This window comes from Notolepis coatsorum (assembly GCF_963971535.1).
Source record: "Notolepis coatsorum genome assembly, chromosome: 8".
Classification (NCBI taxonomy): Eukaryota; Metazoa; Chordata; class Actinopteri; order Aulopiformes; family Paralepididae; genus Notolepis; species Notolepis coatsorum.
The window spans coordinates 72,324,021-72,347,511 of NC_140172.1; the positions used below are offsets into that span (position 1 = coordinate 72,324,021).

Below are 23,491 nucleotides of genomic sequence, written 5' to 3' on the forward strand. Positions count from 1 at the left end.
AAAATCTGCCCGCCAATGGCGGGTGGCGGGCTCCAATTTCGTGCCCTGTGTGTGTGTGTGTGCTAGCTGTGTTAATAACAGCACCTTGTGTGTGTGTGTGTGTGTGTGTGTGTGTGTGTGTGTGCTAGCTGTGTTAATAACAGCACCTTGTGTGTGTGTGCTCCAGGCTGTGTTAATAACAGCACTGTGTGTGTGTTAGCTGTGTTAATAACAGCACCTTGTGTGTGTGTGTTAGCTGTGTTAATAACAGCACCTTGTGTGTGTGTTAGCTGTGTTAATAACCACCTTGTGTGTGTGTGTGTGTGTGCGTGTGCGTGCTCTAGGCTGTGAGGCTGGAGGCCCTGCACCGCTTCTCCGTCCTGTGGCACCTAACCCGTGAGATGCAGGCCAGCAGAACCCTGTCCCTCAACCGCTCCTTCGACCGGTCAGTACTAACCCAAAACCTGTTTCCATTCACTTCAGTATCACTTTACTCTGTCAGAACCAAGACATAACATGTTTTCATTCACAAAACCAAGCAATAACATGTTTTCATTCACAAAACCAAGAAATAACATGTTTTCATTCACTTCAGTATCACTTCAGAACCAAGGAATAAGCCTTATACAAATACTAACACTTGATAACAGGAAAATATTCGTTTTCAATTGTAATCACTATTTAGTGTCTGTACAATGTTTGTTTACGTTGGTAACAGATTTGTAATCAGATTTATAATTGGTTAAGAATGTTCCAAATAGCCTTTGATCTACAGATCAAACTCTTTAAGAGTGCATACGGTCAAATAAGTCACGGATTGAGGCTTTAAATTGTTAACAACTTCTGTGAAGTTAGCCAGCTAGAAGTTAGCTTGAGTTAGGCGAGTTAGGTTGAGGCCATGTTTAGACGGAGAGAGTCTCAACAGAAACCGCAGAAGTCGTCTTGTGGTCTCACTTTTAATTTTGCGTTTAGACTAGTGTTTTGGGAGGGAATTCTTCGTGCAGACAAGGCTGTAAAAGTGTAGTCGACTCGAGACGACGGAGCCCCGCTAACCCATACGCTACACTGCCTCAGGTCGTTGAGACAACCAGGCATGCTGTGAAGACCCGCCCTACTCTGCCTCTGATTCGCAGACTGTGAGTGGGGGAATGTGATTGGACCAAAGCAGAGTCACACAGACAGTGGCTCCAGTCACTAATAGTTGCGATAGCCGCTGGACTGATTCTTGTGTATTTAAAAGTACTGCCAATGTAGCCTTCAGGTGATCTCCGTGGATAGAATCAGACATGCTTGTTCGCTTTGTTTACGCTTCTAGGCTACTGGCGCATGCCTGTGACGTAAGCAGTACACAACGAGAGCCTTGAGAACCCTTTCGTCATAGTTTTATGCGGTTTGACTGTTCAGATGATAGCGCGAAGGTGTATCGTTTCTAGGATTTCCACCCAGGAAGGTGGTTTCACCTTTTTGCGGATTCTCCCCGCAAAAACGCTGTTGCCGTATAAACAAAAGGCACATCCGAAAAAATATTTAGCCGGTTTCACCCGCGAGCGTTTCTGTCTAAACATGGCCTGAGTCGGGCGGCTAGGTGGTGTAGTGGGCAAGGCACTCGCCACCAGTGTGGAGACGCTAGGATTCGCGTGTTCGAATCCAGCTCTCCACATTGTTTTCAGTTTAGCTGGTCGTCCGCAGTAATACACATTGGCCGTATTACGGGGAGGGAAACTGAAGGGTGGGGATCGAACGTTGTGAACAAGCGACTCCTACAGGTCGGTTGGTGCGCCTGCGCAGTAGAATCAGGAAGTGTCGGGGGCAGCGTGAGCCTCCCACGCGTTACTCCTCGACACTGAGAGAACGAGCTGCGCAGGTGAAAAGATGCGACTGCTGTTACCTCAAGTACCGGAGGGGACTTGTGCTATGTATGACTTAGTCCACATTGCAGCCGGCTTGTGGGAGGCAAGAAACAGCGTTCGTGACAGGGGAGGGTTGAATTGGATGATACGAAATTGGGATGGGAGAAAATATAGAAAAATGGGAGAAAAAGTGGATCAAAAAAACAAACATGGCCTGAGTCTAGCTGAACAACAATGGACAACAACAACGCTGGTGGGCTGGTGTCGTGTGAGGCACTTCTCTGCTTTCGAGTTGCAGCGCCACAGAGGAATCTACCAGCTAGCATAAGAGACATCAGCTTGCCCCCCCCCCCCACCCCTGACCATCACTAACAGCCAGGAGACATCAGCCCCACGCCACCCCTGACCATCACTACCAGCCAGGTCAGGAGACATCAGCTTGCCCCACGCCACCCCTGACCATCACTACCAGCCAGGTCAGGAGGCAGCTCTCCAAGATTAGTGTGAATAAGGCCAGAGGACCGGACACCTATACCCCCTCCCCCCTCCCCCATGCTGCTATCATGGTGCCTAAATTTCCCCAAGGAGATCAGTAAATGAATATCTTATCTTATCTTAACACATGTCACAAGTGCAGGTGTTTATCTGCAGCTGTGTGGTGTGTGTCTCCCTCAGGTCTCTGTGTGTGGTGTGTGTCTCCCTCAGGTCTCTGTGTGTCAGTGTGTGGTGTGTGTCTCCCTCAGGTCTCTGTGTGTGGTGACGTGGTGTGTGTCTCCCTCAGGTCTCTGTGTGTGGTGACGTGGTGTGTGTTTCCCTCAGGTCTCTGTGTGTGGTGACGTGGTGTGTGTCTCCCTCAGGTCTCTGTGTGTGGTGACGTGGTGTGTGTCTCCCTCAGGTCTCTGTGTGTCAGTGTGTGGTGTGTGTCTCCCTCAGGTCTCTGTGTGTCAGTGTGTGGTGTGTGTTTCCCTCAGGTCTCTGTGTGTCAGTGTGTGGTGTGTGTCTCCCTCAGGTCTCTGTGTGTGGTGACGTGGTGTGTGTCTCCCTCAGGTCTCTGTGTGTGGTGACGTGGTGTGTGTCTCCCTCAGGTCTCTGTGTGTGGTGACGTGGTGTGTGTCTCCCTCAGGTCTCTGTGTGTGGTGACGTGGTGTGTGTTTCCCTCAGGTCTCTGTGTGTGGTGACGTGGTGTGTGTCTCCCTCAGGTCTCTGTGTGTGGTGACGTGGTGTGTGTCTCCCTCAGGTCTCTGTGTGTCAGTGTGTGGTGTGTGTCTCCCTCAGGTCTCTGTGTGTCAGTGTGTGGTGTGTGTCTCCCTCAGGTCTCTGTGTGTGGTGACGTGGTGTGTGTCTCCCTCAGGTCTCTGTGTGTCAGTGTGTGGTGTGTGTCTCCCTCAGGTCTCTGTGTGTGGTGACGTGGTGTGTGTCTCCCTCAGGTCTCTGTGTGTCAGTGTGTGGTGTGTGTCTCCCTCAGGTCTCTGTGTGTGGTGTGTGGTGTGTGTCTCCCTCAGGTCTCTGTGTGTGGTGACGTGGTGTGTGTCTCCCTCAGGTCTCTGTGTGTCAGTGTGTGGTGTGTGTCTCCCTCAGGTCTCTGTGTGTGGTGACGTGGTGTGTGTCTCCCTCAGGTCTCTGTGTGTGGTGACGTGGTGTGTGTCTCCCTCAGGTCTCTGTGTGTGGTGACGTGGTGTGTGTCTCCCTCAGGTCTCTGTGTGTCAGTGTGTGGTGTGTGTCTCCCTCAGGTCTCTGTGTGTGGTGACGTGGTGTGTGTCTCCCTCAGGTCTCTGTGTGTCAGTGTGTGGTGTGTGTCTCCCTCAGGTCTCTGTGTGTGGTGACGTGGTGTGTGTCTCCCTCAGGTCTCTGTGTGTGGTGACGTGGTGTGTGTCTCCCTCAGGTCTCTGTGTGTGGTGACGTGGTGTGTGTCTCCCTCAGGTCTCTGTGTGTGGTGACGTGGTGTGTGTCTCCCTCAGGTCTCTGTGTGTGGTGACGTGGTGTGTGTCTCCCTCAGGTCTTTGTGTGTGGTGACGTGGTGTGTGTCTCCCTCAGGTCTCTGTGTGTGGTGACGTGGTGTGTGTCTCCCTCAGGTCTCTGTGTGTGGTGACGTGGTGTGTGTCTCCCTCAGGTCTCTGTGTGTCAGTGTGTGGTGTGTGTCTCCCTCAGGTCTCTGTGTGTGGTGACGTGGTGTGTGTCTCCCTCAGGTCTCTGTGTGTGGTGACGTGGTGTGTGTCTCCCTCAGGTCTCTGTGTGTCAGTGTGTGGTGTGTGTCTCCATCAGGTCTCTGTGTGTCAGTGTGTGGTGTGTGTCTCCCTCAGGTCTCTGTGTGTCAGTGTGTGGTGTGTGTGTCTCCCTCAGGTCTCTGTGTGTCAGTGTGTGGTGTGTGTCTCCCTCAGGTCTCTGTGTGTGGTGTGTGTCTCCCTCAGGTCTCTGTGTGTCAGTGTGTGGTGTGTGTGTCTCCCTCAGGTCTCTGTGTGTCAGTGTGTGGTGTGTGTCTCCCTCAGGTCTCTGTGTGTGGTGTGTGTCTCCCTCAGGTCTCTGTGTGTCAGTGTGTGGTGTGTGTCTCCCTCAGGTCTCTGTGTGTGGTGTGTGTCTCCCTCAGGTCTCTGTGTCAGTGTGTGGTGTGTGTCTCCCTCAGGTCTCTGTGATGTGGTGTCTCCCTCAGGTCTCAGTGATGTGGTGTCTCCCTCAGGTCTCAGTGATGTGGTGTCTCCCTCAGGTCTCTGTGTGTGGTGATCGACAGCCTCAGTGGACCAGACGGCTCTATGAGCGCTGCAGCTCAGTGCTGGCTGGTCAGAGCTCTGTCTCTCGGTGACGTGGTTCGTATCATGGAGCCTCTCCTCCTGCTGCTCCTCCATCCGTCCACCGAGCGCTGCTCCGTCCAGAGTCTCAAACACAACATCACCACCGGTATGTCAAGGTCAGCAGGCAGGTTCTGTACAACAGGTCAGCAGGAAGGTTCTGTACAACAGGTCAGCAGGAAGGTTCTGTACAACAGGTCAGCAGGAAGGTTCTGTACAACAGGTCAGCAGGAATGTTCTGTACGACAAGTCAGCAGGAAGGTTCTGTACAACAAGTCAGCAGGAAGGTTCTGTACAACAAGTCAGCAGGAAGGTTCTGTACAACAAGTCAGCAGGAAGGTTCTGTACGACAAGTCAGCAGGAAGGTTCTGTACGACAAGTCAGCAGGAAGGTTCTGTACGACAAGTCAGCAGGAAGGTTCTGTACGACAAGTCAGCAGGAAGGTTCTGTACGACAAGTCAGCAGGAAGGTTCTGTACAACAAGTCAGCAGGAAGGTTCTGTACAACAAGTCAGCAGGAAGGTTCTGTACGACAAGTCAGCAGGAAGGTTCTGTACGACAAGTCAGCAGGAAGGTTCTGTACAACAGGTCAGCAGGAAGGTTCTGTACAACAGGTCAGCAGGAAGGTTCTGTACAACAGGTCAGCAGGAATGTTCTGTACGACAAGTCAGCAGGAAGGTTCTGTACAACAAGTCAGCAGGAAGGTTCTGTACAACAAGTCAGCAGGAAGGTTCTGTACAACAAGTCAGCAGGAAGGTTCTGTACGACAAGTCAGCAGGAAGGTTCTGTACGACAAGTCAGCAGGAAGGTTCTGTACGACAAGTCAGCAGGAAGGTTCTGTACGACAAGTCAGCAGGAAGGTTCTGTACGACAAGTCAGCAGGAAGGTTCTGTACAACAAGTCAGCAGGAAGGTTCTGTACGACAAGTCAGCAGGAAGGTTCTGTACGACAAGTCAGCAGGAAGGTTCTGTACAACAGGTCAGGAACAATGTTCATCAAACGGTGCTGAAACGTGATACTACAGTTTAATTGATACCACTGCCAGCGAAAATGTACAAGGAAGTATCACCATGTCCCAATGTATCTCCATGTCAATACGAGTGATCAGCCTCTGACAGTCACAGGATCAATACGAGTAATCAGCCTCTGACAGTCACAGGATCAATGCGAGTGATCAGCCTCTGACATCACAGTCTGTTCCCCAGGTGACCTGAAGACTCCGAGCGGCAGAAGTTCCACCAGGGGACCGTCCGCAGGCGCCATGACAACGGACCACGTCGTCCCCAGTCACATGACCCTGGTGGACCGCGAGGCCCTGTGGGCGGAGCTACAGAGTGACCCGGAGGCCATGGCCGCATCCAGGAGCGAGAGCGAGGAGACCGAGGGCGAGGACGAGGAGAAGGAGGAGGAGGAGGGTGAGGAAGAGGAGGAGGAGGAGGAGGAGGAGGAGAGTGAGCACACGGAGTCGGCCGACACCAGTGGCGCCCAGGTCTCCACGGAGGACTCCAGTTCGGGCTCCGCCCCTTTCCCCAGCAGCATTGAGGAAGGGGGTGTGGTCAATGGCCTGCAGAGAGTGGAGTCGGAATGCACGCAGGCGTCTGATTCGCTGTCGAGCGAGGATGAGGAGGATCTTGAGTTGGAGGCCATGGCCAGGTTTGTCTGTTTTCTCTTCATTGAAAAAATATATATATTTAAACATTTACATTTACATTTACATTTAGTCATTTAGCTGACGCTTTTATCCAAAGCGACTTACAAGTTCTGTGCGACAAGACAGCAAGAAGGGTATAACTCTATCAGCTGAGTAACAATGTTCATCAAAGTGTTGCGTGTTACAGTGTAGGTTAGTTTATTAGGACAAGTGCATGACATTAAGGTTAGTCGGGGTTAGATTTTTTTTTTTTTTTTTTTTTTTAACATGGAGGAACAATGGGGACAACTACTTTGTTTTAGTGATACAGCTTGAAAGGATTGTGTTGCTGTATGAGACATTAGAGGATCTTATAACAGGATTATAACATGTTATGTCTCTTCATACATTGTGTTGCTGTATGAGACATTAGAGGATCTTATAACAGGATTATAACATATCTCTTTATACAAATTAGAATCAGCCCCAGTCTGGTTGTTGTTGTTTTTGGGTAATATGAGATATTATGTGGTTTAATAAACCATCTACCAAACATTTAAGCGCATTATTATTATAAGGATATTACGTTTCAAAATCCCTATGTTACATTATTACCCTAATACCCCAGCGGGGGCTGTACACACGCACATAGTGTAGTTATTATTGATAGAGCATACAGTACAGTACATTTTTATGTTGTTTTTTTATATTTAATTCTATTGTTATTGTACTGATTGTTTGGATCCTTATTCCTACCTGTACTTGCTATGACACCTGAATGTCCCCCATGGGGTGAATAAAGGTTTATCTTATCTTATCTTATCTTATAGATATATTTATAGATATATAAGTAAAGCGTTAATTCCAATTTCAAAGTATATAGTATTATACTACATTTAATTTTTTTTTTTAAAGATATTTTTAGGGCATTTTATGCTTTTATTATAGACATGCCGGTCAGAGAGAGGACATTGGGTGAAGAGATGGGGGAGGACATGCAACACATGTCCTGGGCCAGGTTCCAACCCAGGACGTTGCGATCGCGCAGTATGCGTCATAACGTGGTGCGGCACCGGGGCAGGGCGCCCCCTACATTTACATTTAGTTATTTAGCTGAACGCTTTTATCCAAAGCCACTTACAAGTCAGCATGAAGGTACAACTCTTATCAGCTGAGTAACAATGTTCATCAAACAGTGTTGAAACTGTGCTGCAGTGTTGAGTGCATAGTAGTAGAGACATGTTAGTATAGTAGTAGAGACATGTTACTATAGTAGTAGAGACATGTTAGTATAGTAGTAGAGACATGTTAGTATAGTAGTAGAGACATGTTAGTATAGTAGTAGAGACATGTTACTATAGTAGTAGAGACATGTTAGTATAGTAGTAGAGACATGTTAGTATAGTAATAGAGACATGTTAGTATAGTAGTAGAGACATGTTAGTATAGTAGTAGAGACATGTTACTATAGTAGTAGAGACATGTTAGTATAGTAGTAGAGACATGTTAGTATAGTAGTAGAGACATGTTAGTATAGTAGTAGTAGAGACATGTTAGCATAGTAGTAGAGACATGTTAGTATAGTAGTAGAGACATGTTAGTATAGTAGTAGAGACATGTTAGTATAGTAGTAGAGACATGTTAGTATAGTAGTAGAGACATGTTAGTATAGTAGTAGAGACATGTTAGTATAGTAGTAGAGACATGTTAGTATAGTAGTAGAGACATGTTAGTATAGTAGTAGAGACATGTTAGTATAGTAGTAGAGACATGTTAGTATAGTAGTAGAGACATGTTAGTATAGTAATAGAGACATGTTAGTATAGTAGTAGAGACATGTTAGTATAGTAGTAGAGACATGTTAGTATAGTAGTAGAGACATGTTACTATAGTAGTAGAGACATGTTAGTATAGTAGTAGAGACATGTTAGTATAGTAGTAGAGACATGTTAGTATAGTAATAGAGACATGTTAGTATAGTAGTAGAGACATGTTAGTATAGTAGTAGAGACATGTTACTATAGTAGTAGAGACATGTTAGTATAGTAGTAGAGACATGTTAGTATAGTAGTAGAGACATGTTAGTATAGTAATAGAGACATGTTAGTATAGTAGTAGAGACATGTTACTATAGTAGTAGAGACATGTTAGTATAGTAGTAGAGACATGTTAGTATAGTAGTAGAGACATGTTAGTATAGTAGTTGAGACATGTTACTATAGTAATAGAGACATGTTAGTATAGTAGTAGAGACATGTTACTATAGTAATAGAGACATGTTAGTATAGTAGTAGAGACATGTTAGTATAGTAATAGAGACATGTTGGTATAGTAGTAGAGACATGTTAGTATAGTAGTAGAGACATGTTAGTATAGTAGTAGAGACATGTTAGTATAGTAGTAGAGACATGTTAGTATAGTAGTAGATACATGTTACTATAGTAGTAGAGACATGTTAGTATAGTAGTAGAGACATGTTAGTATAGTAATAGAGACATGTTACTATAGTAGTAGAGACATGTTAGTATAGTAGTAGAGACATGTTAGTATAGTAGTAGAGACATGTTAGTATAGTAATAGAGACATGTTAGTATAGTAGTAGAGACATGTTAGTATAGTAGTAGAGACATGTTAGTATAGTAGTAGAGACATGTTAGTATAGTAGTAGAGACATGTTAGTATAGTAGTAGAGACATGTTAGTATAGTAGTAGAGACATGTTAGTATAGTAGTAGAGACATGTTAGTATAGTAATAGAGACATGTTAGTATAGTAGTAGAGACATGTTAGTATAGTAGTAGAGACATGTTAGTATAGTAGTAGAGACATGTTAGTATAGTAGTAGAGACATGTTAGTATAGTAGTAGAGACATGTTAGTATAGTAGTAGAGACATGTTAGTATAGTAGTAGAGACATGTTAGTATAGTAATAGAGACATGTTAGTATAGTAGTAGAGACATGTTAGTATAGTAGTAGAGACATGTTAGTATAGTAGTAGAGACATGTTACTATAGTAGTAGAGACATGTTAGTATAGTAGTAGAGACATGTTAGTATAGTAGTAGAGACATGTTAGTATAGTAATAGAGACATGTTAGTATAGTAGTAGAGACATGTTAGTATAGTAGTAGAGACATGTTACTATAGTAGTAGAGACATGTTAGTATAGTAGTAGAGACATGTTAGTATAGTAGTAGAGACATGTTAGTATAGTAATAGAGACATGTTAGTATAGTAGTAGAGACATGTTACTATAGTAGTAGAGACATGTTAGTATAGTAGTAGAGACATGTTAGTATAGTAGTAGAGACATGTTAGTATAGTAGTTGAGACATGTTACTATAGTAATAGAGACATGTTAGTATAGTAGTAGAGACATGTTACTATAGTAATAGAGACATGTTAGTATAGTAGTAGAGACATGTTAGTATAGTAATAGAGACATGTTGGTATAGTAGTAGAGACATGTTAGTATAGTAGTAGAGACATGTTAGTATAGTAGTAGAGACATGTTACTATAGTAGTAGAGACATGTTAGTATAGTAGTAGAGACATGTTAGTATAGTAATAGAGACATGTTACTATAGTAGTAGAGACATGTTAGTATAGTAGTAGACATGTTAGTATAGTAGTAGAGACATGTTAGTATAGTAGTAGAGACATGTTAGTATAGTAATAGAGACATGTTAGTATAGTAGTAGAGACATGTTAGTATAGTAGTAGAGACATGTTAGTATAGTAGTAGAGACATGTTAGTATAGTAGTAGAGACATGTTAGTATAGTAGTAGAGACATGTTAGTATAGTAGTAGAGACATGTTAGTATAGTAGTAGAGACATGTTAGTATAGTAATAGAGACATGTTAGTATAGTAGTAGAGACATGTTAGTATAGTAGTAGAGACATGTTAGTATAGTAGTAGAGACATGTTACTATAGTAGTAGAGACATGTTAGTATAGTAGTAGAGACATGTTAGTATAGTAATAGAGACATGTTAGTATAGTAGTAGAGACATGTTAGTATAGTAGTAGAGACATGTTACTATAGTAGTAGAGACATGTTAGTATAGTAGTAGAGACATGTTAGTATAGTAGTAGAGACATGTTAGTATAGTAGTAGAGACATGTTAGTATAGTAGTAGAGACATGTTAGTATAGTAGTTGAGACATGTTACTATAGTAATAGAGACATGTTAGTATAGTAGTAGAGACATGTTACTATAGTAATAGAGACATGTTAGTATAGTAGTAGAGACATGTTAGTATAGTAATAGAGACATGTTGGTATAGTAGTAGAGACATGTTAGTATAGTAGTAGAGACATGTTAGTATAGTAGTAGAGACATGTTAGTATAGTAGTAGAGACATGTTAGTATAGTAGTAGAGACATGTTAGTATAGTAGTTGAGACATGTTACTATAGTAATAGAGACATGTTGGTATAGTAGTAGAGACATGTTAGTATAGTAGTAGAGACATGTTAGTATAGTAGTAGAGACATGTTAGTATAGTAGTAGAGACATGTTAGTATAGTAGTAGAGACATGTTAGTATAGTAGTAGAGACATGTTAGTATAGTAGTAGTAGAGACATGTTAGTATAGTAATAGAGACATGTTAGTATAGTAGTAGAGACATGTTAGTATAGTAATAGAGACATGTTAGTATAGTAGTAGAGACATGTTAGCAGTGGCGGCTGCTGACCAAATTTCTTGGTGAAGCACAAAATTATTATATTATATTGGATATTAAATTATATTTTTTAAACATCCCCAACGCTGCAACACCCCCATTCCTCCCAGGTGTCAGGCTCCTCATTCGCTTCCATTCATTTTGGGGACCATGTTTAAATATACTTCTGAAGTATAAACAAACTATACTGCTGTGACTATTTCAATTAAACAGACCATTCTAAGTCAATGGTACAGCAAAACTGTACATTGGAATATCTAACATGTATCTAACACAGATGGGTTTTATGTAACACAAGGACAATGAATGAATGAATGAATGAATGAATGAATGAATGAAAACTTTATTTAACAGATTGCAGAATGGGTACAATACACACAATTGTTAAGGGGATGCAGACCAGAGAAAGACTTTTGTCTTGTTTACATCAGGGTCCCCCATTTTCAATTCATACCTAGGAGAGGAGAGGAGAGAGGAGGAGTGTTCGGGACCAAGATCCCAATGCATTGTCCCGTGGGATTACTACATAACTAGATATTATGATTGTGTGTTTGCCTGCAGGTCGCGGCTGTTGAAGCAGGAGAGGGAGAAGAGGGAGGCGACCGACTCTCTGTTCCGCCACGTCCTGCTGTACCCGGTGTCTGGAGGCTGGCGCCGTCTGCTCCAAGGCCTGGCTCTGCTCGACAGCCTGCTGCGCTCCAGCGCCCAGCGCCCCCTGGTGGAGGCCCTCTGCTACACCTCTCTGGACACCAGCTCCGCCTCGCACCTCAACCTGGTCTCTAACCTGCTGCAGCGCCACCAACAGGCCCAGGATGGCGGCGGCTTCCACGGCCGCTTGCTCTCCCCCTCCTCCGCCCCGTCCCAGCCGCCCTCCCTGCTCATGGAGCTGCTGGTGGCCCTCTGCCTGCGCTTCCTGCGCTCCCACTACCCCTCCTACCTGAGCCTGGGTCCGCACGACCTGCAAGGGAACCGGGAGGTGCAGGTGAAGAGCGTGGAGGTTCTGACGCGGCTGGTCAGTCAGCTGGGCTCGTTGGCTCAGGGGGGTGACGCCCAGGGGGACGACGGGGCCAGTCTGGAGTCCATCCGCGGGCTCCTCGTCGGGTGTCGGGTCCAGCAGTACGCCCTGCTGTCGCTCTCGGCCTCCATGTACGTGTGTCAGCGGGGAGAGGGGGCGGGGCTCCTGGACGAGGGGGCGGGGCTCCTGGACCAGGGGTTGTCTGAGGAGAGGCTGGTGAATCTGGGAGGAGGAGGAGGACAGGAGCAGTTCCCGTTACAGATCGAGCTGCTGAAGCTGGTCCACGCCCTCATCGTGCTGGAGTACCACGTCTGGCCTGGAGGTGCGCCGGGACCCTCAGAGGACCTCCGCGACTCCCCCACAGCCAGCACGCCCCTGGCCAGGGAGTGGCAGACTGCTGTCCTCTTCCAACAATCCATCAAGGCGGCCCAGTACGTCCAGAGCCACCCCATCACCGCCCAGGGCATGTTCGTGTCGGCCGCGGCCAGGGCCCTGCAGCCCCAGTACGGTTATGCCATGCACCCCCACTGGGTGGCGCTGCTCTGCTCCTCTCTGCCCTACCTGGGACGTTCACTGGGCATCATCGTGGCGCCACTCATCAGCCAGATCTGCAGGAACCTGGAGGAGCTGGTCAGACTGTATGAGCATGACGGAGGCAAGGCCAGTCAGAGGTACAGCCATGCTGACCACACTAATGCAAGGCCAGTCAGGTACAGCCATGCTGACCACACTAATGCAAGGCCAGTCAGGTACAGCCATGCTGACCACACTAATGCAAGGCCAGTCAGGTACAGCCATGCTGACCACACTAAGGCCAGTCAGAGTTACAGCCATGCTGACCACACTAAGGCCAGTCAGAGTTACAGCCATGCTGACCACACTAAGGCCAGTCAGAGGTACAGCCATGCTGACCACACTAAGGCCAGTCAGAGTTACAGCCATGCTGACCACACTAAGGCCAGTCAGAGGTACAGCCATGCTGACCACACTAAGGCCAGTCAGAGGTACAGCCATGCTGACCACACTAAGGCAAGGCCAGTCAGAGTTACAGTCATGCTGACCACACTATCGTGGGGATTCGATACCAAAAAGTATACTCGATACCTTACTTTTCTGAGATATGTGTGCTATGTGTGATGTGTGATATGTGTGCTGTGTGATATGTGTGATATGTGTGCTGTGTGATATGTGTGATGTGTGTGATGTGTGATGTGTGTGATGTGTGATGTGTGTGATGTGTGATATGTGTGATGTGTGCTGTGTGATATGTGGGCTGTGTGATATGTGGGCTGTGTGATGTGTGTGATGTGTGATATGTGTGATGTGTGCTGTGTGATATGTGTGATGTGTGTGATGTGTGATATGTGGGCTGTGTGATATGTGTGCTGTGTGATATGTGTGATGTGTGCTGTGTGATATGTGTGATGTGTGTGATGTGTGATATGTGTGATGTGTGTGATGTGTGATATGTGTGATGTGTGCTGTGTGATATGTGGGCTGTGTGATATGTGGGCTGTGTGATGTGTGTGATGTGTGATATGTGGGCTGTGTGATATGTGTGCTGTGTGATATGTGGGCTGTGTGATATGTGTGCTGTGTGATATGTGGGCTGTGTGATATGTGTGCTGTGTGATATGTGGGCTGTGTGATATGTGGGCTGTGTGATATGTGGGCTGTGTGATATGTGTGCTGTGTGATATGTGGGCTGTGTGATATGTGTGCTGTGTGATATGTGTGCTGTGTGATATGTGTGCTGTGTGATGTGTGTGATGTGTGATATGTGTGCTGTGTGAGCCGATCAGAGGCTTTGTTACATTTAGAAGGATTTTGTATTGTGGTTGAACAGAAGAAATATGATATCTTGGAAGGAACAAACGTGCCTATTGGTTCACTTAACTACGTACTTAGGTATTGAAATTTGCTATCAAAGGACACAGTGTCATTCATTACCACATTTCAATACCACAGAATTTTTTGATACTTGATCGATACCATCAAAGTATCGGATTTGGATACCCAGCCCTAGACCATGAACAGAATGCAGTTATATACAGGCTTTAGAATAGAGTGCATTGTTTATATGTTAAAATAGTTGTTTATTTAAATAGAATAGTATTTGGCCTTGACCCCGTCATAGAGGAATACATTAATTGGAGATAAAACTAAACTAATGCTGGCTGAAAATAAGACACACACACACACACACACACTTGTTTCATGTTTGACGTGTGTCTCTGTGTGGTTGTCAGTCTGAGCAGCAGAAGGGAGAACATCGCTCCAGACTATCCTCTGACTCTACTGGAGGGACTGACCACCATCACACACCACTGTCTCCTGGACAACAAGAGGGTGAGACACATTATTCATGTTACCACCGTCTCCTGGACAACAAGAGGGTGAGACACATTATTCATGTTACCACCGTCTCCTGGACAACAAGAGGGTGAGACACATTATTCATGTTACCACCGTCTCCTGGACAACAAGAGGGTGAGACACATTATTCATGTTACCACCGTCTCCTGGACAACAAGAGGGTGAGACACATTATGCATGTTACCACCGTCTCCTGGACAACAAGAGGGTGAGACACATTATGCATGTTACCACCGTCTCCTGGACGCGTGTAGCTTATTGACAGCGGAAGAGTGCAAGAATGTGACAATGTGACCATGTGACCGCGGCAGCGCGAGAGAGCGGCAGGGCGGAAATAGGCTGTCTATTGCCATTCTCTAAGACAAACTCTAACCTTAACCAGCTCCTTAACAGCGCCTAAACTTAACCCTTCTAACCTTAACCAACTCCGAAACAATGCCTAACCTTAACCTTAACCTTAACCATGCCTAACCTTAACCATAGAAAGAATATTGCCATTCTCTAAGACAAACTCTAACCTTAACCAGCTCCTTAACAGCGCCTAAACTTAACCGTTCTAACCTTAACCAACTCCGAAACAATGCCTAACCTTAACCTTAACCATGCCTAACCTTAACCGGCGAAAGAATACACGTTAAAAAAAAAAAAAAAATTGAAGGGATTCGAACTTGTAACCAATGGACCGCAAGACTGCAGGACCGCAGCGCTGCCAGGTGAGCTAAGCTTCGAATGAAAATCATCGGCGATTACGGCTACATAATGCCGCAAGCTCTGCGGCTGACGCGCCTGCCGCGGGGCGTGTCGCAGCCAATCAGGGAAAACGCGGAAGCACTCGGGCGCACTCTTCCGCTGTCAATAAGCAATAAGCCTCCTGGACAACAAGAGGGTGAGACACATTATTCATGTTACCACTGTCTCCTGGACATCCAGAGGTTGAGACACATTATTCATGTTACCACTGTCTCCTGGACATCCAGAGGTTGAGACACATTATTCATGTTACCACCGTCTCCTGGACAACAAGAGGGTGAGACACATTATTCATGTTACCACCGTCTCCTGGACAACAAGAGGGTGAGACACATTATTCATGTTAGGTGTTTTTACAGGATGCTGCTTCTGTTGTCCAGAGTGACTTGTAAACACAGTGTGACAGAACAGTGACTGTAGGCTGCCTTCCATGGATGAAAGACGCATTCACTGTTTCCCACTGGTTATGTGTGGTGGGTTAGGGTTATGTAAGGGATAATGTATAGCTACGAGGTCATTGTCGCAAAATAATTGACCGACACGGAGTTTAGAACACCGAGGCGCCTCGCTGAGGTGTTCTTTAAATGTAGTGAAGGTCAATAATTTTGCGACAATGACCGAGTATATACATTATCCCGCTTATTACATGGCTAACTTACTAACAATATACCTAATTCATTTTACACCATCGACAAGACGAGATCAAATGCAGACGCAGTTCTGTTCTGTCGCTCCACTGTCATCGCCGGCAGCTTCGCCAGCAGCCGGCAGGTGTGTCTGATTGGCTGCACTAGCAGTGTGTGTCAGTGGGCTTGATTGCTACAGCTGCGCACAGCGGTCATTATTGCTCGGCAGAGGTCCGTTATCGAGTAATAACGGACCTCTGACGAGCGTTATTGACCAATCACAATCAAGCATTTCGGCGAATGTTAAAACGCCATGTAATAAAACTGGTAGTGTGTGGTGGGTTAGGGTTTATAACTGGTTATGTGTGGTGGGTTAGGGTTATAACTGGTTATGTGTGGTGGGTTAGGGTTATAACTGGTTATGTGTGGTGGGTTAGGGTTATAACTGGTTATGTGTGGTGGGTTAGGGTTGTGGTGATAGTTGATAGTTGCATTAGAGCAGTGGTCACCAACCCGTCGATCGCGATCGACTGGTCGATCTTTGAGACCTTCCCTGTAGATATTCCCCTAAAAAAATAAATGTAAACATTTCTTTTTTTTTTTTTTTTTTTTTTAAGATCTTTCCCTGAGAGTCCACATTACAGTTCTACTTTTGTTTTGATGTGAAAAGTGATGCTGCATAAGATTACTGCACTTAGCACTGACTGAGAAAGTACATATTACAGTTTTTTTTTTTTTTTAAACTTTGGCCATTCCCCTGGCTCTTTTATACGTTTATCGCATTTATTCTGGTCAAGGATGACCGACAGAAACAGGCTGAAAGGGTTCAGATGGGGGGGAAGACACTCTGGGAAAGGCACGGCTGCAGTCCGGGATTCGAACTCGTTAAACCCCAGATCCGTGACGAGCACGGTTGTCCCCGGCGCTGAAATAGCGCTCGCGGTACGTGGTGAGCTACTGGAGCTCCCCCATATTACAGTTCTACTTTGACAAACATATTTACAATTAGCATTTTCTAATGTTAATAATATGAGAGTCCACATTACAGTTCTACTTTTGTTTTGATGTGAAAAGTGATGCTGCATAAGAGGACTGCACTTAGCACTGACTGAGAAAGTACATATTACAGTTCTACTTTATAAAATGCTAATTGTAAATATGTTTGTCAATGTTAATAAGTCCACATTACAGTTCTACTTTTGTTTTGATGTGAAAAGTGATGCTGCATAAGATGACTGCACTTAGCACTGACTGAGAAAGTACATATTACAGTTCTACTTTGACGTTTTAATGTTGGACCAAAGCATTGCATGTACGGTAATTAGAATACAGGCAAATAAAAGTCATTTAGTTTAAAGTACAATCTTGGCTGTCTTTTTCTCTCAACACTTCAATAGGTAGATCTTGCCTTCACCAAAAAAAAAAAGTGATCTTGGGCTTAAAAAGGTTGGTGACCACTGCATTAGAGAATACATATTCAGCAGTGCAAAAGACTATACATACACCACAAGAAGCATTGTTACCATGTTATTAAGACTATAGGGAGGTGTAGTGGTTACGTCATTTTCGGTTTTTCCTGTTCCACCCTCTGTACAACTTAATGTATTTCCCCATTGACCATTTCTAAATCGGCTCGTTTTAGATAAATAAAGCATTAATGTTGGCATGGTGTACCTTTCTGTGCGTATTCATCCACAATCTATAGCTCAACATGAAAATATTCGCAATTAATCGTAAAGTTAGCAAAATAACAACGTTTATGTTTTCGTTCGCTGGGAAACTACACTGCTATTTGGCGCTGCTGACTGACATCACCACAGCGTAGCCTCCTGCCTGTAGCCACAGACCTAGGATCAGATTTCCCTTACATTCCATAAGCTTAACAATTCGTACAATGGGAAAATAACTGACCCTGAATCTGTGGCTAGTATCTCTCTGGTGGTCATACTCATAACCATTAATCTCTAAAGCCAACCACCATTTTTAAAAGCAACAATCACGTTACCATATTTGTATTTATATTTTAAATCGTATAACGTTATTTTGCTGCATATTAAATCACTGTAAATACTAATGTAAATCATTGTTTCGTTCGTACATATTGTGTATAGTTTATAACGTTATTGTTTTTTACATGACGTTAGTAGTATAGCTAGCTTGCTAGCCAGCATTCCCGAAACTAACATGCCCCGATTTAAAATGGTTCTCTCCTCTTTGTATACGTTTGTCCTCGCAAACAAAGTATTCTGCCAGGGAACTTATGGACACGACAGTAGTAGTAGTTATAAGGTTTTTGAGCTTGTAACGTTAATTAGCTATCGTGGTATCTATCAACGGGCCGTGACGTGTAGCTAGCTAGCTTGCTAGCCGGCATGATGCGTGTGCAGTGCTTGCCCCACAGGTCTGAGAAGAGGACCTGCACATTTTACTTGTTCCCGAAACTCCTCTACATGCCCCGATTTAAAATGGTTCACGACAGTAGACATAATGCTAACGTCTAGTACGTTTAGCGGGGTAACGTTAACATTAGCTAGCTAGCTTGGTGAGTATTGAGCTTGGTATCAGCTGGCCGTAACGGGGAATTAGGCGACAGCCTAACAGGCCAATAGCGGCTGCATACTGAACAGTAAATGTAAATGTAGTTCTTTTTTTACGACAAATTAAAAACCTTATAACTACCGTTGTTTCAACCAAAAATGCTTAAACAATAATGTTAGTGGTAGAAGGGAACTCATTTTGTGCAAAAATGAAAAGCTTGCCAATGTTCATGTGTCAGAATTGTTACAATAGCCGATAATCCATTTTCCCAATGATAAATCCCTATACGTGTGGAACAACCAGTGACGTCAGACTACACCTCCCTATGCATACACCACAAGAAGCATTGTTACTATGTTATTAAGACTACATTCTCTCTCTCTCTCTCTCTCTCTCTCTCTCTCTCTTTCTCTCTCTCTCTCTCTCTCTCTCTCTCTCTCTCTCTCTCTCTCTCTCTCTCTCTCTCTCTCTCTCTCTCTCTCTCTCTCTCTCTCTCTCTCTCTCTCTCTCAGTCCCTGGTGGCCTGTGATCCTGCAGATGTCCGTAATGCACGTAACGCTGTGGCTGAGGAGCTCCCGCACATGCTCAGTAGCATGGCTCTGTTGTGGGGCGTGGTCAGGAGGGAGGAGTCTCAGAGGAGGAGCCCTGACTGCGTCCAGAGTAGCAGACACACCTCCACGTCCGTCTACTTCAGGAGCACCAGAGTGCGTCTGTGTGTGTGTCTGTGTCTGTGTGTCTCTGACTGTGTCTGTGTATTTAATTTTGTATTTAACCAGGCAGGTCAATTAAGAACAAAGTCTTATTTACAACGACGGCCTGGTGAGAGGACAAGATGGTTTCAAAGGTTAACAGGGAAATAAATAAATATTTATAAATAAATTAAATTAAATAGAAAAGAGACAGATGATGCATACATCACAGAGGTAAGAGACAGATGATGCATACATCACAGAGGTAAGAGACGGATACATACATCACAGAGGTAAGAGACAGATACATACATCACCGAGACAGACGATACATACATCACAGAGATGGATGATACATACATCACAGAGGTAAGAGTCAGACGATACATACATCACAGAGACGGATGATACATACATCACAGAGGTTAGAGACAGATGATGCATACATCACAGAGGTAAGAGTCAGACGATACATACATCAGAGGTAAGGGAAATAATTAAAACTAGGGATGTCCCGATTGCTTTTTTTTGCTCCCGATCATGTGATTTTGAGTATCTGCCGATAACGATTTTTCCTGATCCGATCTTTCGGCAATGCATTAAGAAAAAAGAAAAGAAAAAATCGAATCAAGTTGACCGGTTGTTTTTTTATTTAACAGTATACTATCCAACTATCCATTATATCCAACATGGATATGGCTTTTTTAACAGTATATCCATTATATCGAACACTATCCAGCTTGTTTTTTTCACTTATTGCAGCATTGGATCAAAATTCTAAACAAAATAAAAATAAAGCTTATCAGTGGTGCACCACAAAATAACCATGTAAACTAAAACAAATTATGTGCAGAATAGTGCAATAACAAAGGTAGTGCAGTAACAGAGGTAGCTTGACTAGCTTCACAACAAGTTCAGTTACATTCAGTCATAAATAATAAAATTGGCTTAGTGCAGAATAATTCTAGACTATGAACTAGTCTAGTTTAAAAAAATATATATATACGATAATTCTTTCCGATTCCGATCTTCTGAAAATCACGTGATCGGATCAGGATATCCCTAATTAAAACGCATCAAACAAACAACCAAATAATATGTCAAGGTATGTAAGACATGACGCAGAAGACAATTTACATGTCAATGCATCTCGTTCCAACTGTTGAGAGCAGGAATGTGAAAACGGGGAACATCTAGCGAGATATGGTGAGCAGCTCTGGTGTTATAGAGATATGGTGAGCAGCTCTGGTGTTTGATTTTATTACGGATCCCCATTAGCTGGTGCCATGGCAACCAGCTAGTCTTCCTGGGGTCCACACAAAAAACATACAAAAACAATTGTTGCAAAACAGAATTATTAAAAGCCAGTACTCAACATACAATACACAATGAAACTAACATTAGCCCAATGGCTAAAATTACATGCAAGCAAAGAAACAGAAAACAAAAAACAAAACAAAACAAAACAAAATACAAAATACAGTGTTAAATACAATTTAAGATTGTTTTTAAAATTGAATATTTTTAAGAATTGCTTTTAGAATGCTCATCAATGTTACTAATTATTAAAAGCCAGTACTCAACATACAATACACAATGAAACTAACAATTAAGATGGCTAAAATTACATGCAAGCAAAGAAACAGAGAACAAAAAAACAAAACAAAATACAAAATACAGTGTTAAATACAATTTAAGATTGTTTTTAAAATTGAATATTTTTAAGAATTGCTTTTAGAATGCTCATCAATGTTACTAAAACATCAATTTCACCATACCTTTAAAAAGAAAAGAAAAACACACAAAGTAATCAGAAGAATTTTTGGATAACATGGCTACACTCATGCATGACATATATTAATTTCCTTCCGGATTATGGCTCCTTTGAGTTTCTTTTTGAAACTGTCCTTGTTTTCCGTCCGTATAATATGTAATGGGATCCTATTCCAGTATGTTATGGCTCTATACATTGCAGTTTTCTTTAGAGCGTTGGTTCTAGGCAGAGGTAGGGTAGCTCTGGTGTTATAGAGATATGGTGAGCAGCTCTGGTGATATAGAGATATGGTGAGCAGCTCTGGTGTTATAGAGCAGCTCTGGTGTTATAGAGATATGGTGAGCAGCTCTTGTGTTATAGAGATATGGTGAGCAGCTCTGGTGTTATAGAGATATGGTGAGCAGCTCTGGTGATATAGAGATATGGTGAGCAGCTCTGGTGTTATAGAGATATGGTGAGCAACTCTGGTGTTATAGAGCAGCTCTGGTGTTGTAGAGATATGGTGAGCAGCTCTGGTGTTATAGAGATATGGTGAGCAGCTCTGGTGTTATAGAGATATGGTGAGCAGCTCTGGTGATATAGAGATATGGTGAGCAGCTCTGGTGTTATAGAGATATGGTGAGCAACTCTGGTGTTATAGAGCAGCTCTGGTGTTGTAGAGATATGGTGAGCAGCTCTGGTGTTATAGAGATATGGTGAGAAGCTCTGGTGTTATAGAGATATGGTGAGCAGCTCTGGTGTTATAGAGCTATGGTGAGCAGCTCTGGTGATATAGAGATATGGTGAGCAGCTCTGGTGTTATAGAGATATGGTGAGCAGCTCTGGTGTTATAGAGATATGGTGAGCAGCTCTGGTGTTATAGAGATATGGTGAGCAGCTCTGGTGTTATAGAGCAGCTCTGGTGTTATAGAGATATGGTGAGCAGCTCTGGTGTTATAGAGATATGGTGAGAAGCTCTGGTGTTATAGAGATATGGTGAGCAGCTCTGGTGTTATAGAGCTATGGTGAGCAGCTCTGGTGATATAGAGATATGGTGAGCAGCTCTGGTGTTATAGAGCTATGGTGAGCAGCTCTGGTGATATAGAGATATGGTGAGCAGCTCTGGTGTTATAGAGATATGGTGAGCAGCTCTGGTGTTATAGAGATATGGTGAGCAGCTCTTGTGTTATAGAGATATGGTGAGCAGCTCTGGTGTTATAGAGATATGGTGAGCAGCTCTGGTGATATAGAGATATGGTGAGCAGCTCTGGTGTTATAGAGATATGGTGAGCAACTCTGGTGTTATAGAGCAGCTCTGGTGTTATAGAGATATGGTGAGCAGCTCTGGTGTTATAGAGATATGGTGAGCAGCTCTGGTGTTATAGAGATATGGTGAGCAGCTCTGGTGATATAGAGATATGGTGAGCAGCTCTGGTGTTATAGAGATATGGTGAGCAGCTCTGGTGTTATAGAGATATGGTGGGCAGCTCTGGTGTTATAGAGATATGGTGAGCAGCTCTGGTGTTATAGAGCAGCTCTGGTGTTATAGAGATATGGTGAGCAGCTCTGGTGTTATAGAGATATGGTGAGAAGCTCTGGTGTTATAGAGATATGGTGAGCAGCTCTGGTGTTATAGAGATATGGTGAGCATCTCTGGTGTTATAGAGCAGCTCTGGTGTTATAGAGATATGGTGAGCAGCTCTGGTGTTATAGAGCAGCTCTGGTATTATAGAGATATGGTGAGCAGCTCTGGTGTTATAGGGAATAGATGGCAATTTTAAGATCAGATAAGGAGGGGTCAGACCAAGGAGGGTTTTGTAAATGAGTGTAAGTCCATTACTTTCTCGTTGAGAGAACGATGGCCAATGTACAGACATGTACAAGTTACAGTGATGTGTTGAAAATGGGGCATTTGTAGCAAACCTAATTGCTGAGTGATACAAAACATTAAGGCAATCAAGGACTGTAGCTGTGTGTGTATCTGTGTTTTTTCAGTTTTTGCATGGTTTTGTTACATACCCACCTATTCATACTGTAGTTTGTTATAGAAAATTGGGGCGCTCCAGTAGCACACCACATAGCGCGCTGAGTCGCGAAGCGGTCGCCCCGGGTTCGATTCCCCGACCCCGTGGCCATGTGCCGCATGCCTTTCTTTTTTTATCTACTTTTTCTCCCCATTTTTCTATTTTTCTCCCATCCCCAATTTTGCATTGTCCAATTCTACCCTCCCCTGTCTCGAACGTTGTTAGGCCATGCCTCCCACAAGCCGGCTACAATGTGCACGAAGCCTTGCATCACGTGTCCCCTCCGGTACTCGAGGAGGCAGCCGTAGCATCTTTTCTTCACCTGCACAGCACGATCTCTCAGCGGCGAGGGTCTGCGTGGGAGGGACACGCCGCCCTCGTCGCTTCCTGATTCTACTGCGCAGGCGCACCAACCGACCTGTAGGAGTCGCTGTCCACAACGTCCGATCCTCACCCACCAGCTTCCCACCCCCTAATACTGCCAATTGTATTAGTATGAACGACCAGCCAAGCTGGTAGCAACGCCGAGAGCTGGGCTCGGACCCAGCATCTCCTGCGTTGGTGGCGAGCGCCTTGCCCACTGCGCCACCTAGCCGCCCCCATGTGCCGCATGCCTCTAATCAACTCATCACCTGTGGTTCCGTGAAGTCTCTGCGTTGTGTTCTTTATACTCCACTTATCATCCTGGCTGTCACACGCTGGCTCACCCCTTTAGTATATCTGTAATCAGAATACTCGACAATGGTTTCTTTCCGACAGTGATGATTATTCTCCATAAACATAGACTCGTAC

At 44.3% G+C, this 23,491-nt stretch overlaps 1 protein-coding gene across 1 annotated transcript in view; it reads left to right on the plus strand.

Annotated features, from left to right (window-relative positions):
- dop1b (DOP1 leucine zipper like protein B) overlaps positions 1-23,491 on the plus strand; it is a 272,141-nt gene that overhangs the window by 116,869 nt on the left and 131,781 nt on the right. The window contains exons 18-23 of the mRNA XM_084320857.1: positions 324-424; positions 4,531-4,721; positions 5,817-6,264; positions 11,490-12,614; positions 14,193-14,292; positions 18,746-18,937. Of these exons, the coding sequence (XP_084176983.1) occupies positions 324-424; positions 4,531-4,721; positions 5,817-6,264; positions 11,490-12,614; positions 14,193-14,292; positions 18,746-18,937 (2,157 nt within the window). The remainder of the gene's footprint in view (positions 1-323; positions 425-4,530; positions 4,722-5,816; positions 6,265-11,489; positions 12,615-14,192; positions 14,293-18,745; positions 18,938-23,491) is intronic.